Raw genomic sequence first — 15,875 nt, forward strand, 5'->3', positions numbered from 1 at the left:
CAACCAGTTCCGAAGCAGTGTCTCTTTGAGGACATTGTGCAATGGTACCGTGGAGGACTCTCTAGGTGGTGATGGATAGTCGAGGACCTCGAGCATCTCAGCCCTCGGCTCATCCACAGAGACCACGGGAAAGGGAATGCAAATGGACATATCCCTGACAAAGGAGGCAAAGGAGAGGCTCTCAGGTGGCGAGAGCTTTCTCTCTGGTGAAGGAGTGGGGTCGGAGGGAAGGCCCACAGACTCCTCTGAGGAGAAATATCTGGGGTCCTCCTCCTCCCCCCACGAGGCCTCTTCCTCGGTGTCGGACATGAGTTCGTGCAGCTCAGTCCTCAACCGGGCCCGGCTCGACGTCGAGGCACCGAGGCCTCGGTGGCGTCGTCGAGCGGTGGACTCCCGCGCCGGCGGGGATGAAGCTCCCTCCACCAACGTCGACGGGGACTCCACCTGCGTGGCGGTCGAGACTGGCACCGCAAGCGGCGTCGGCGTCGAAGGCCTCGGCACCGGGCTAGAGCACGCCGGCGCCACAGTCAACGGCGCCGAGGGCGCAAGCACCCCCGCCGCCGGCACGGTCTGGCGCATCAGCCCTTCCAGAATCCCAGGAAGGATGGCTCGGAGGCACTCGTCCAGGCCCGCTGTCGGGAAAGGCGAGGGGGCCGGTAGAGGCGTCGGTGCCGGAAGCTGTTCGGGTCCAGGAGACTGCACCGAAGCGCTGGGACCCTGACGCGGCGGTACCTCTACTACAGAGGGGGACCTCTCCTCTCGACGCTGCCGCTTCGTCGGCATCGACTCACCTCCGGCGCCGGGAGCCGGATGCATCGATGGCGACCGATGACGGTGCTTCTTCGTCTTCTTGCGGTGCCCGTCATCGGCGCTTGGTGGAATGGAGGAGGTCGATCCCCCTCGGCCTCGAGGGACCGGGTCCGACAGGGTTCGGTCCCGAGGGCCCTGGGAAGAGGGAGTGACCGGGGCCGATTGCCCACGCGGCCTCTCACCCCTGCCGTCACCGGAGGACCGGCGGGCCGACGGGACCTGTGCTCCTGGGGTTGATGCCATCGGTGCCGATTTCGTGGACATCGATACCGGTACCGAAGAACCGGCCGTCGATACCGATGCCGTCGAAGTCGACGTCGAGGGGCCTGCGCAAGTTCCAAAAAGACGGTCCCGAAGAACTTGCCTTGCTACTTGTGTCCGTTTCCGGAGACCGAGACACAAAGTACACGTCTTGGTATCGTGCTCCGGCCCGAGGCACTGGAGGCACCAAGCGTGAGTGTCGGTCTGCGAGATATGCTGGCCGCACCGACCACACTTTTTAAATCCACTCGGGACCTTCGAGGACATCGATGGAAAAATCGCGTCGGCGAAATCAAAGTCGTCGATGGTGGCGGTAAAAATCACACCTCGAAAATAAATCGACCGCGCGACGCCCCCGCCTTCTGTCTCGCTGCACCCTACGCCTGGAATAAACTTCCTGAGCCCCTACGTCTTGCCCCATCCTTGGCCACCTTTAAATCTAGACTGAAAGCCCACCTCTTTAACATTGCTTTTGACTCGTAACCACTCGCCTCCACCTACCCTCCTCTCTTCCTTCCCGATCACATTAATTGATTTGATTTGCTTACTTTATTTATTTTTTGTCTATTAGACTGTAAGCTCTTTGAGCAGGGACTGTCTTTCTTCTATGTTTGTGCAGCGCTGCGTATGCCTTGTAGCGCTATAGAAATGCTAAATAGTAGTAGTAGAGACGAGGGAAAAACAAAGTTCAGTGTTTTTTGTTTTTTTTTAAGAAATTAAAAGAGAAAAACGGTGAACAACGAAAAAAGAAGAAGATTCGCGCGAAACGCGATCCGGTTTCCGGGGCTGACAGAGAGAGAGACGAACACGGCTCTCTCCAGCGCGGAAAAGAAAAGAGTGAGCGGGAACGGTCACGCACGGGCGGGAAGACGGCCGCGCATGCACGGTGGGCGTGCTCTGCGTGCGGGACCGCCCGCGAAGTTTTGTTCCGGTTGGTGGGGGCTGCCGTGGACGTCAACCCCAGTCGTGAGAACAAGCAGCCTGCTTGTCCTTGGAGAAAAATGGTGATCAAATTCAAAAAGGCATGGGATGAACACAGAAAATTTCTAATTAGAAAATGGAAGTTATAAAAAAACCTAAACTTAAATGGCTGCTTGTGTATGAATGTGTCGAGTGACACTTAGATGGCGACTCTGGCTGTGATGAACTAGGGCTGACAGCGGGAGACCTGTACAGTCTGTCTCTCATATATGGCAATCTGGTTTAGGATGGGCTTGAAAGGGCTTAGACAGCAACTTTAGTGGCTGGAACATGAGGACAGTGCTGAACAGACTTTTACAGTTTGTATCCCACAAATGAGAAGATGAATAGGCTGGAGTGGGCTTCAAGGGCAACTCCAGCAGTTGGAACATAAGGATAGGGCCAGGCGGACTTCTATGGTCTATGTCCCAGAAACGCCACAGAAAGACCATAATCAAGTAAAATTACACTGGCTCCCACTCAAAGTAAGTATTACGTTCAAAATCTGTACTCTAGTTCATAAAATCATTCACGGCGAGGCCCCAGTCTACATGTCAGACCTCACAGACTTACCAACCAGGAAAGCGAAGATACATACCTGTAGCAGGTATTAGAGGACAGAAGGCTGATTGTTCTCACTGATGGGTGACGCCCAGGGCAGCCCTGAGGTCCGGAAATCTTCCTAGCAACGAAAGTTTGCTAGAGCCCATCGCGCGGACACATCAGTTAGATGGTCGGTCCCGATGGGCCTGCTTGCTCCGGTGCCGACATCGACACCGCCGAACTTGGTACCTTTGTCCACATCGAAGTACCGAGCAAAGCTCCAAACAGACGGTCCCGTTGAGCTTTTCTCGCCGCTTGTGTCCGCTTCTTGAGACTGAGACACAATTTACAGGCGGCTGGGTGATGTTCGGGCCCAAGGCACTGAATGCACCACGCGTGTGGATCAGAACCCAAGATTGCCCAGCTGCACCGACCGAACTTCTTGAAGCTGTTGGGAATCCTCGATGTCATGGATGGAAAAATAGCGGCAGCGAAGTCAAAGTCGGCGATGGTGTCAAAAAGAAGGCACAAAAAGGGGAGAAACCCGAACGGGTGGCCTAAGCGGGCTGCAATGGCGGCGAAACAAAACTTAAGCCGGCCAAAAACAAAGTCTAAAGGAAAACTTTTTTTTTTTTAACAGCTCAACAGAGCCTAAAGGAAGAAAGAAAAAGACGCGAAAATTGCATAAAGAGAACTGAAGGCTTCTCAGGACGCGCTGAGACCGACCAAAACACAGTTTTTCTCAACCGAAGACAAAAAGAAACTGATGTCCCCACGCGATGGGCGGGAAGATGGCCGCGCATGCGCGCACCCGAAGGCTCTAGCAAACGTTTGTTGCTAGGAAGATTTCCAGATCTCAGGGCTGCCGTGGGCGTTACCCATCAGTGAGAACAAGCAGCCTGCTTTTCCTCGGAGAATACAAAAAGTTCATCACGCACATTCCTGAATCTCCATTACCCCAGCTGCAAAGGACTAAATTATAAATCAACAAATGCATTCAGCTTCTCCTACATAAGTATGCAACTATGAAATGCGCTACCATTTGCCATAAAAACAATGCACGACAAACTTCCGAAAATCACTAAAAACCAACCTGTTCAACAAGACATACCAAAACGATCCATCCTAAATTCCAGTCAACGAAACTTATACCAGAACTGGATATAACCGAACTCTCTATACCTGATTTTATTTTTATTTTTTTTGTTACATTTGTAACCCGCGCTTTCCCACTCATGGCAGGCTGCCTCATCAACTTGTGACAAATGAAATTTATCCCGATAATGAATTCTCTATACTTGACTGCTAATCTACTTGGACACTTATGAACTTTTAATGCAATTCCAATTTGTATTTCCTCATGCCGGAAATGGCAATTGCCATTACGGAATAATGTAAGCCACATTGAGCCTGTAAATAGGTGGGAAAATGTGGGATACAAATGCAACAAATAAATAAATAAATTGGTGATTTAATCATGAATCGGTAATGATTGTGACTATTGGGCAGACTGGATGGACCAATCCGGTTTTTATCTGTTGTCATTTACTATGTTACTATTAATCCTCTCTGCTCCTGGGCTGATGCGCAGACCTCAGCTACGACATAGGCATGAGCATCAGATGTCACCTGACCTACTGCCGCGTGCATGTGGCACTCTCTTAGCACACAGTGCCAGTGAATCAGAGAAGTCTTACATATGCGAACCAGAGTGTTCCAATTTCCTTTCCTTCCTTGCCTGCAGTGCTGCAGCTCAAACCCAGAGAGAGACAGAGTCGACAGCAATTTTCTGTATGCATCACTAAATTCTTGCGGGACTGGGTGAGGACAGGTTAAATTGTTGCGGGGACGGTTGGGGATGGGTTAGATTCCCTGCGGAGACGGGCTAGATTCCCTGCGGGGACGAGCTAGATTCCCTATGGGGATGAATGGGGATGGGTTAGATTCCCTAAGGGGACGAATGGAGATGGGTTGGATTCCAGTAGGGACGGGTTGGATTTCTGTCCCCCGTACAACTCTCTACTCAACATTAACCCCCAACAAGACAAGAAAATATTTTTCTGATATAGGACTGGTGTCTGTCATATGAATGACTACAATACATAAATTGCATACTTGCCAAATACAGTATATGATATTTTTCAAGAAAAAAACAAAACACAGTACATGTTAGGATTGTTAACACTTAACAGATTTAAGCAATGCACCATTTGGCAGCGCTTAAGTTTACTATCCCAGCAACAGAACAGACACCCAGATGCTCAAAATTCTGGCGCTGCTCCGAACAGCACAGGAGAAATACCACGCAATCAGCGCGGCTGAGCAGCTGCCTCATGCTCAACGCTAATGACATTCAAATTTAAGTGCGGTCATAGCACTGAGCATGAGGGACAACTGCAGGAGGACTGTGCCTGGGCATAAGAGCTGTGTGTTAAGCACAGCTCGAGTGCATGCCAAGGCATAGTCTGAGCTATCAAAAAAAAAAAAAAAGCCTTGGTGTTCCGGTGGACTCCAGACCCCCTAACTCCACACCCCCCCCCCCCCCCCACAAGGGCTAACCCTGGTGGTGTAGCGGCGGACCCCCAACCTCCTCCTACCTCAAAGGAGGGACTAGGACTGCTTCTGCTGGGTGCCTCCTCAAAATGGCGATGCATTGGGCGAGACCTATCATATAAGCGAGTTTCTCCCTTATGTGGTAGTTAAGTCCTGCCCAGCAAATCAAAGGATGCACTAGGCAGGACAGGGTGCCATAATTTTAAGGAGGCACCCAGCAGGAAGAGGGAATCCTAGTTTCTCTTCCTTTCGAGGTAGGATTGGGGGGGGGGGGGGGGGGGGGGGGGGGGGGGGGGGGGCTCAGTGTCAGTGCCAGGGGGTTACATCTTCAGGAGGGTGGGAAGCCTGGGATCCACCGGACCACTAGGGTTTTTTTTTTTTTTACAGAGAAGGGCCCCATTCCTCTCCAATGCCCTGACAAACGCAAACACAAGCTCCAAGCAGGAGTAGGGCTTGCTGCAGGAGGAGTGCCCTTGTTTGGTGCACCCACTGAGCATTGGGGAGGAATAGGGAATTAGCTCATCAGCATGCATTTGCATGCTTGATGAGATAAGTACATAAGATATCCCTTGGAAAGCTCACTATTTCCTGCAGTGGGGGCTTTCAAGCATGGTGTGCTAGCAAATGGGGGTGCTAGTTCGGCGCTAATGGCCACAATTGCTTACGAGCATCAGGGTAAGAGTTCCTAAGTATTGACTCCAGAAGCCAAGTTGCCTTCTATCTTCTTATAATCTTCGGAAATCAAGACTAATACAGAGGGGACCCTCTTGTATGTGTCTAGTCTGCTTCAGCCTTCACAAAAGGTACATAAAAAACTAGCTCACACACAAATGGGATTTCTGGTAAGGCTTCTTAACAATTGGTGGAACACAGTCCTGAAGCACACACTCTAAAATCAGTTTTACACCTGAAAATGAAAAAAAGATTAACTTACCTACAAAGTTAATTTTAGGTGTAGTTATTTTCTTTATGATGGTATTAGTGGAGACAGTGGCTGCTTTGTTGCTTGTAGTGGAGCTGAGAGAAGTGCTCACAGTAGGTGTAAGAATTTTCACAGCCGTGGAGGGTACTGAAGAGCTAACAGAGCTATTGCCAGCTATACCACCTGAAGTGGAGGAAGATGGTTTGGACCCGGATGTTGAAGTACCAGACTGGGAAACAACATTTGGTTCAGTTGAAGGAATGGGTTTGCCAAGTTTTGTGTGTAGCTTAACTACCTGTTAAAAGAAAGCAAGCATTTAAAGTTCCATCCACTCAAAGATAACCCCACACTAAAATGAAACATAACCTTGTATTTTTGACATTAGAGGCATACAAATTATTCAAAATTTGTATGGACAAGTAAACCAACGCAACCCTGTACATGCATACATCCATGGTACAAATGAAAGCATATCAACCAAGATATATTTTTATCTATGGATTAATAACTAAACAAGGCAAAGTTTGTTACTTTTAACAAAGATTCTCTGCAGACAGCAACAAAAATAAACTCAGATACACCAATGAGTACTACTACTACTTATTTCTATAGCGCTACAAGGCATACGCAGCGCTGTACAAAAGACAGTCCCTGCTCAAAGAGCTTACAATCTAGATAAGAAACAGACAGAACAATTAAGGGTAAGGGAATAAATAGGTGAGGTTAAAGGACAGGGCAAGTGAGTAGTGGTTAGGAGTCAAAAACAGTGATAAAGAGGTGGGTTTAAGTTTGGACTTGAAAATGGCCAAAGACGGGCCAAGACGCACAGGCTCAGGAAGTCTATTCCAGGCATGAGGTGCAGCAAGACAAAAGGAACGGAGTCTAGAATTAGCAGTAGAGGAGAAGGGAATGGATAAGAGAGATTTATCTACAGAACAGAGTACCCGAGGGGGGGCGTAGGGAGAGACAAGAGTGGAGAGGTACTAGGAAGCGGCAGACTGAATACACTTATAGGTCAATAAGAGAAGCTTGAACTGAATACAGAAACGGATAGGGAGCCACTGAAGTGACTTAAGGAGGGGGCTAATGTGAGCATAGCGACTTTGGCGGAAAATGAGTTGCGCAGCAGAGTTTTGGACTGATTGAAGAGGAGAGAGATGGCTAAGAGGGAGGCCAGTGAAAAGTAGGTTACAATAATCAAGACGAGAGGTGATAGAAGTGTGGGCAAGGGTTCTGGTAGAGTGCTCAGAGACGAAGGGATGGATTTTGTTAATGTTATAGAGAAAGAAACGACAGGTTTTGGCAATCTGTTGAATATGAGCAGAGAAGGAGAGAGAGGAGTCAAAGATGACCCCAAGGTTGAAAGTAGCATTATCTTGCAACACAGACTCAGGGGTCTTCAGATCTTGTGCAACACTACCTATGCAACCACTTCTTTAGTGAGTATCTTTTATCCATGCCAGAGTTTAGATCAATGTTTCCCAATCTTTTCAACCCCAAGGCACACCTACTTAAAATGCTAACACCAAATTCCATCTGCAGGCAGTACAGATAGAGTACTTGTGGGCAAAACAAAGCTAGGGAAGGCCTTAAAGCCTACAGAGAGACTCAAAGAAATAGGCTCAGGAAGAGAAATGATTGCTTTGTACAATGTTCACACTACAGAAAGCATGGCCCAGCTATCTGTGTTCTGCATATTGCCTCTTAATTCTCACACTCCAAGGCTCATGCCGCATCTAGGATGGAGTAAAGTTGCTGGTGTCGTTGCCTTAAGTAGAGCCCACATACTAATTGCTGACTGGGTCCGCAACATCAGGCTATGACGACTTTTTCCATGGCACACCTCATCAGGTCTAACAACACAATGGTTGGAAAACATCAGCTTAGTCAACAACTTTCTGGAATGGAAGATGGGCATATGTTTTTGATTAATCTGCTACGTATCTAAACAAAATCTCCATTATAGGTTAACAAATTTGCTTTCTCCTTTGACAAGTGGGATGAATCATACACACAGATGAGGAATTGCATATCTCTAATAGTTGCAAAGTTTCCACTTCTTTGCTCACTGACTGCAAACTATGTAATATGGAAAGGGCGCAAACAGAAAAGTACTGCCCTAGATACAGAGTCTAAGCAGTAATGTGCCTCAACTGTATGCACAGAGGACTGTGTTGGTGATCTGAGAATAGGAATGGAGCCAAGATGCACTAAAGAGATTGCAAAGGCTCTAACCTGATGAGTTTTCACTATATCACTAAGCTGTTTCCCCACCAGTTTGTAAAATGCCAACTGGAAAATGTCCTCTTTGCCTCTGCAATACTTCACTAGTAAGTGAAAAGGATATGAAAAGCAGAGTTGACTTGTGTCTATTTCAAATAATGCATTCAGTGCTTTTTTGCTATCATATGCAGCTGTTTATCCTATGGGCATGTGGCTTTAGGCAAAGAGTTAGAAGAACAGATTGATGACCGATACTACTTTTGGTATACATCCTGACCATAGGATCACCTTTTTATGATGGAACTGCAAATAGGGCAAATATGACACGAAAATTTCAATAATGTCTCAATAAGATAAGTGATATCAAAAAGAGAACCTTCCATATGAGAAACTTTTTGTCAGCTTTTTCCATATGAACAAAGGAAGGTTTCATCAGCTACATTAAAACATCAAGGTCCCACAGCACCAGAAACATGTTCTATGAGCCCCTTCATCAATCTGAACACTAAGGGGTCCTTTTACTAAGGTGCGCTAATAGATTTAGCCAGTGCTTTTTTTTTGTAGAAAAAAAAGGTGCAGGTACTCATTATGGGCAGGGTCACCACATATGGCTCCACCCCTAGTGTAGCCACACCCCTTATACCAGCCATGGCGCATATAAACAGACATCACTGAAAATATTATACTAGTATAGGAGAAAAAATTACGTGATTTTTTTCTTTATAAATAATTTCTGTAAGCTGTTACAGCTAAGACAGCAGATATAAATTCTCAAATTGGACATATTCCAAACACTAAAATGAAAATAAAATGATTTTTTCTATCTTTGTTGTCTGGTGACTGTTTTTCTATCCATATTGGTCCCAGTCTCTGATTCTGCTGCTCTCTGTTCTCTTACCTCCATTTCCAGGGTTTCCTTTCCATATATTTCTTTACTTTCCTCCTTCATTTCTTGCCCTACATCCATAAGTAAAAGCTGGGTCCTCCTCCGTGGAATTGACTGGAGGAGGTATAACGTGGATCCAGCTTTTGCCTATTTTCTCCATCCATGTGCATTTTTTCTCCTCTCTTCCCTTTCCCTCATCTCCATCCATGTTCTTTTTTCTTTCCTTCCCTCCATCCATGTCCAGCACTTCTCTCTCCTCCCCTCCATCCATGTCTAGTATTTATCCTCTCTCTTCCCTCCCCTGTATCCATATAGCGAATGATACATACCTGTAGCAGGTGTTCTCCGAGGACAGCAGGCTGATTGTTCTCACAACTGGGTTGACGTCCACGGCAGCCCCCTCCGACCGGAAAAAAACTTTGCGGGAGGTCCCGCACGCAGTGCACGCCCAACGCGCATGCGCGACCGTCTTCCCGCCCGTGCGCGACCGTTCCCGCTCAGTTGAATGACAAGCAAAGGAATGAGGAAAACGCAACTCCAAAGGGGAGGAGGGAGGGTAGGTGAGAACAATCAGCCTGCTGTCCTCGGAGAACACCTGCTACAGGTATGTATCATTCGCTTTCTCCGAGGACAAGCAGGCTGCTTGTTCTCACGACTGGGGTATCCCTAGCTCTCAGGCTTACTCAAAACAAGAACCCCGGTCAATTGAACCTCGCAACGGCGAGGGTATAACAGAAATTGAACTACAAAGAACAACTAACAGAGTGCAGCCTGACCAGAATAAATTCGGGTCCTGGAGGGTGGAGTTGGATTTAAACCCCAAACAGATTCTGCAGCACCGACTGCCCGAACCAACTGTCGCGTCGGGTATCCTGCTGGAGGCAGTAATGTGATGTGAATGTGTGGACAGATGACCACGTCGCAGCTTTGCAAATCTCTTCAATAGTGGCTGACTTCAAGTGGGCCACTGACGCTGCAATGGGTCTAACACTATAAGCCGTGACATAGACCTCAAGAGCCAGCACAGCCTGAACGTAAATGAAGGAAATGCAATCTGCTAGCCAATTGGAGATGGTGCGTTTCCAGACAGCGACCCCCTTCCTATTGGGGTCGAAAGAAATTAACAATTAGGCCGAATGTCTGTGGGGCTGTGTCCGCTCCAGATAGAAGGCCAACGCTCGCTTGCAGTCCAATGTGTGCAACTGACGTTCAGCAGGGCGGGTATGGTCTGGGAAAGAATGTTGGCAAGACAATTGACTGGTTAAGATGGAACTCCGACATCACCTTTGGCAGGAACTTAGGGTGAGTGCAGAGGACTACTCTGTTAGGATGAAATTTAGTATACGGAGCATGTGCTACCAGGGCTTGAAGCTCACTGACTCTACGAGCTGAAGTAACTGCCACCAAGAAAATGACCTTCCAGGTCAAGTACTTCAGATGGCATGAATTCAGTGGCTCAAAAGGAGGTTTCATCAGCTGGGTGAGGATGACGTTGAGATCCCATGACACTGACAGAGGTTTGACAGGGGGCTTTGACAAAAGCAAACCTCTCATGAATCGAACGACTAAAGGCTCTCCAGAGATGGCTTTACCCTCTACATGATAATGGTAAGCACTAATTGCACTAAGGTGATTCCTTACTGAGTTGGTCTGGAGACCAGACTCTGATAAGTGCAGAAGGTATTCAAGCAGGTTCTGTGCAGGGCATGAATGAGGTTCTAGGGCCTTGCTCTCACACCAAACGACTCTTTTTAGTGGAATCCTTTCGAGAAGCAAGCCACGGGAGACTCCCTCAGACAGACCCAATGAAGCAAAATCTACGCCCAACATCCAGGCCGTGAGAGCCAGAGACTGAAGGTTGGGGTGCAGAAGCGCTCCGTCGTTCTGCGAAATGAGAGTCGGAAAACACTCCAATCTCCACGGTTCTTCAGAGGACAACTCCAGAAGTAGAGGGAACCAGATCTGATGGGGCCAAAAAGGCGCTATCAGAATCATGGTGCCGTGGTCTTGCTTGAGCTTCAGTAAGGTCTTCCCCACCAAAGGTATGGGAGGATATGCATACAGGAGGCCGTTCCCCCAATGGAGAAAGGCATCCGACGCTAGTCTGCCGTGTGCCTGTAGTCTGGAACAGAACAGAGGCAACTTGTGATTGGTCTGAGAGGCGAAAAGGTCCACCGAGGGGGGTGCCCCACTCTCTGAAGATCTTGCGTACCACTCTGGAATGGAGCGACCACTCGTGCGGTTGCATGACTCTGCTCAGTCTGTCGGCCAGACTGTTGTTTATGCCCGCCAGGTATGTGGCTTGGAGAAGCATGCCATACTGACATGCCCAACGCCACATCCTGACGGCTTCCTGACACAGAGGGCGAGATCCAGTGCCCCCCTGCTTGTTGATGTAATACATTGCAACCTGATTGTCTGTCCGAATTTGGATAATTTGGTAGGGCAGCCGATCCCTGAAGGCCTTCAGTGTGTTCCAGACCGCTCGGAGCTCCAGGAGGTTGATCTGAAGATCTTGTTCCTGGGGGGACCACACCCCCTGAGTGTGGAGCCCATCGACATGAGCTCCCCACCCCAGGCGAGATGCATCCGTCGTCAGCATCTTCGTGCGCTGCGCAATTTGGAATGGACGCCCCAGGGTCAAATTGGTCCGATTTGTCCACCAGCGCAGTGAATTGCGGCAACTGATGGACAGGCATACTGAAAGTGACATGTCCCCAGACGGAATTGGAGATACTGTCTGTGGGCTGGCAGTATCGGGATGTGAGTATAAGCATCCTTTAAATCCAGGGAGCAAAGCCAATCGTCTTTCTGAATCATGGGGAGAAGGGTGCCCAAGGAAAGCATCCTGAACTTTTCTCGCACCAGATACTTGTTCAGGCCTCTCAGGTCTAGGATGGGGCCCCCTGTTTTCTTTTCCACAAGAAAGTAGCTGGAATAGAATCCCTGCCCTTCCTGCCCGGGTGGCACAGGCTCGACCGCATTGGCGCTGAGAAAGGCGAAGAGTTCCTCTGCAAGTACCTGCTTGTGATGGGAGCTGAAGGATTGGGCTCCCGGTGGACAATTTGGTGGAGTGGAGACTAAATTCAGAGTGTATCCGCACCGCACTATTTGGAGAACCCACTAGTCGGAGGTTAAAAGAGGCCACCTTGGAGAAAACTTTCAACCTCCCCCCTACCGGCAGGCCGTCCGGCACGGCTACTTTGATAGCGGCTATGTTCCCATGGATCCAGTCAAAAGCTCGTCCCCTGCTTTTGCTGTGGAGGCACAGGGGGCTGCTTAGGCGCACGCTATTGACGGGAACGAGCGAGCTGGGACTGTCCCTGTGCCTGAGGAGGCCTTCGGGCCGGCTTGGTGTACCTACGCTTGCTGTAGGCGTAGGGTGCAGCCTGCCGGGCCCGGGAAAAACGTCCACCTGCTGAGGTGGATGCTGAAGTCGCCCGGTGGGAGAGCTTGTCGAAAGCGGTTTCCCGCTGGTGTAGTTGGTCCACCAACTGCTCGACCTTCTCGCCGAAAACGTTATCTCCCCGGCAAGGGACATCTGCCAGCCGCTGCTGGGTACGGTTGTCCAGGTCAGAGGCACGCAGCCAGGAGAGTCTGCACATCACTATACCTTGGGCCGCAGCTCGAGATGCCACATCACAGGTGTCATAGATACCCCTGGACAGGAACTTTCTGCATGCCTTCAGCTGCCTGACCACCTCCTGAAAAGGCCTGGACTGCTCCAGAGGGAGCTTGTCGACCAGGTCCGCCAGTTGACGCACATTGTTCCGCATGTGGATGCTCGTGTAAAGCTGGTATGATCGGATTTGGGTCACGAGCATGGAAGATTGGTAGGCCTTCCTCCCAAACGAGTCCAGAGTGCGAGACTCCCGCCCAGGGGGCACCGAGGCGGTATCCCTCGAACTCCGTGCTCTCTTGAAAGCAGAGTCCACGACCACCGAGTCATGAGGCAATTGAGGCCGCATCAACTCGGTCTGAGTGGATTCTGTATTGGGACTCCGCTTTCTTGGGGATGGTGGGATTAGATAGTGGCTTCAACCAGTTCCAAAGCAGCGTCTCCTTCAGGACATTGTGCAGCGGTACCATGGAAGACTCTCTAGGTGGTGATGGATAGTCGAGGACTTCGAGCATCTCCCCCCTCGGCTCATCCGCAGTAACCACTGGGAAGGGCATGTTGATAGACATATCCCTGACAAAGGAGGCAAAGGAGGCAAAGGAGAGGCTCTCAGGAGGCGAGAGCTTCCTCTCCGGTGAAGGAGTGGGGTCGGAGGGAAGGCCCACAGACTCCTCTGAGGAGAAATATCTAGGGTCCTCCCCTCCTCCCCCCACGAGGCCTCCTCCTCGGTGTCGGACATGAGCTCTCTCAGCTCAGACCGCAACCGGGCCCGTCTCGACTGCGAGGAACCACGTCCTCGATGGTGGCGTCGAGCGGTGGACTCCCGCGCCGGAGGGGACGAAGCTCCCTCCATCAACATCGACTCCACCTGAGTGGCGGTCGACACCGGTGCTGCAAGCGGCGTCGGCGACCTCATCATCGGGCCAGAGCACACCAGCGCCTCCATCAACGGCTCCGGGGGCGCGTGCCGGTAGAGCCTGGCGCATCAGCCCTTCCAGGATCCCCGGAAGGATGGCTCGGAGGCACTCGTCTAGGCCCGATGTCGGGAAAGGCAGGGGGGCCGGTGTGGGCGCCGGTGCTGGAAGCTGCTCGGGTCCAGGAGACGGTACCGAGATACCCGAGGACCGGCGCAGCGACACCTCTTCGACTGAGGGGGAACGCTCCTCCCGGCACTGCCGCTTCCTGGGTGACGAGTCATCCCTCGATGTCCCGGAGCTGCCAGTCCTGTGCGTCGTGGGCGACCGATGACGGTGCTTTTTGGCTTTCTTCCGATGCCCGTCATCGGCGCTCCGCGGAAGGGACGAGGAGGAGGTGGAGCCCCCACGGCCTCGAGGTATCGGATCCGACAGGGTTCGGTCCCGATGGCCCTGAGCAGCGGGAGTGGCAGGGGCAAACTGCCCGCGCGGCCGCTCTCCACCGCCGTCGCCGGCGGGGCAAAGGTACCTGTGCTCCTGGGGTCGATGCCATAGTCAGCGCCGATGCCGTCGACATCGGTATCAGCACCGAAGACCCGGCCGTCGACACCTATGCCGTCGAGGTCAACGTCGAAGGGCCGGCGCAAGTTCCAAAAAGACGGTCCCGCAGAACTTGCCTCGCCACCTGCGTCCGCTTCCGTAAGCCGAGACACAAGGTGCACGTCTTGGAATTATGCTCCGGGCCGAGGCACTGGAGACACCAAGCGTGAGTATTGGTCTGCGAGGTCTGCCGGCCGCACCGACCACACTTCTTGAATCCGCTCGGGACCTTCGAGGACATCTACGGAAAAATTGCGACGGCGAAGTCAAAATCGTCGATGGTGGCGGTGAAAAGCACACCCGAAAAAGACACACCCTCGCGACTGAGAACGAGGAAAACTTTTTTTTTAAACGAGAAAAGATAACGCGAACACTAAGAAAAGAAAAACCGCGGGCTAGGCCGCAATCCAGTTTCCGGGGCTAAGAGAGGGACGAAGACACGTCTCTCTCCAGCGTGGAAAGGAAAAAACTGAGCGGGAACGGTCGCGCACGGGCGGGAAGATGGCCGCGCATGCACGGTGGGCATGCCCTGCGTGCGGGACCTCCCGCAAAGTTTTTTCCGGTCGGAGGGGGCTGCCGTGGACGTCAACCAAGTCGTGAGAACAAGCAGCCTGCTTGTCCTCGGAGAAAAAGCAATAATTCTCTCTCCCCTCTCCTCCATCCAAGTCCAGCATTTCTCCTCTCTCCCCTCCCATCCATTTGCATCTCCTTCCTGTCTTCCCTCCCCTTCCATCCATGTCCAGCATGTCTCCTCTCTCCCCTGCCCTCCCCTCCCCTCCCATGTCCAGTGATTCTCCTCTATCCCCTGTCCTCTCCTGCCATCCATGTCCAGCGATTCTCCTCTCTCCCCTTCCCTCTCATCCATGTCCAACGATTCTCCTCTCTCCCCTGCCCTCTCCTTCCATCCATGTCCAGCGAATCTCTCTTCGCTGACCTTCCCTCCATGTCCAGTATGTCTCCTCTCTCCCCTACCCTCCCCTCCATGTGCAGCGATTCTCCTCTGCCCCGTCCTCCCCTGCCATTCATGTCTAGCAAATATCTCCCCTGACCTCCCCTCTCATCCATGTCCAGCGATTCTCCTTTGTCTCCTGCCCTCCCCTGCCATCCATGTCCAGCGATTCTCCTCTCCCCTGCCCTCCCCTTCCATCCATGTCCAGCGATTCTCCTCTCTCCCCTGCCCTCACCTCCCATCCATGTCCAGCAATTCTCTCTTCCCTGCCTTCCCCTCCCCTCCCATCCATGTCCAGCAATTCTCTCTTCCCTGCCTTCCCCTCCTATCCATGTCCAGCAATTCTCTCTTCCCTGTCTTCCCCTCAGGGATCTCTGCACAGGTATGAGCTGAGCTTCAGGAAGAAATCTGGGGCTGATACACAGCTGGCGCAAGCATCCACTATGCCTGAGAGCTTTGCAGCTGCATCATCTGCACCAGTTCCTCCCTAAGCATGGCTTCAAACCGCTCATCGAAGGAAGGCACTGGCAAAGATGGGGGGAAGCCAGAAGAGAGAACTTGAGAAAGCGCTGGTGCCGAACCAGTAGCGGGAATTAAGGCTGCCCAGAGACTTGAGCACTGGCACCTCTTCCAAA

The 15,875-nt window shown here is 51.1% G+C and overlaps 1 protein-coding gene across 1 annotated transcript in view; it reads right to left on the reverse strand.

The window, feature by feature from the left end:
- The window catches only part of ZFR (zinc finger RNA binding protein), a 306,684-nt gene that overhangs the window by 194,861 nt on the left and 95,948 nt on the right, over positions 1-15,875 (reverse strand). The window contains 1 exon segment of the mRNA XM_030193005.1: positions 6,062-6,344. Within this exon segment, the coding sequence (XP_030048865.1) occupies positions 6,062-6,344 (283 nt within the window).

Source organism: Microcaecilia unicolor, chromosome 2 (genome assembly GCF_901765095.1).
Source record: "Microcaecilia unicolor chromosome 2, aMicUni1.1, whole genome shotgun sequence".
In the NCBI taxonomy this organism is placed as follows: domain Eukaryota; kingdom Metazoa; phylum Chordata; class Amphibia; order Gymnophiona; family Siphonopidae; genus Microcaecilia; species Microcaecilia unicolor.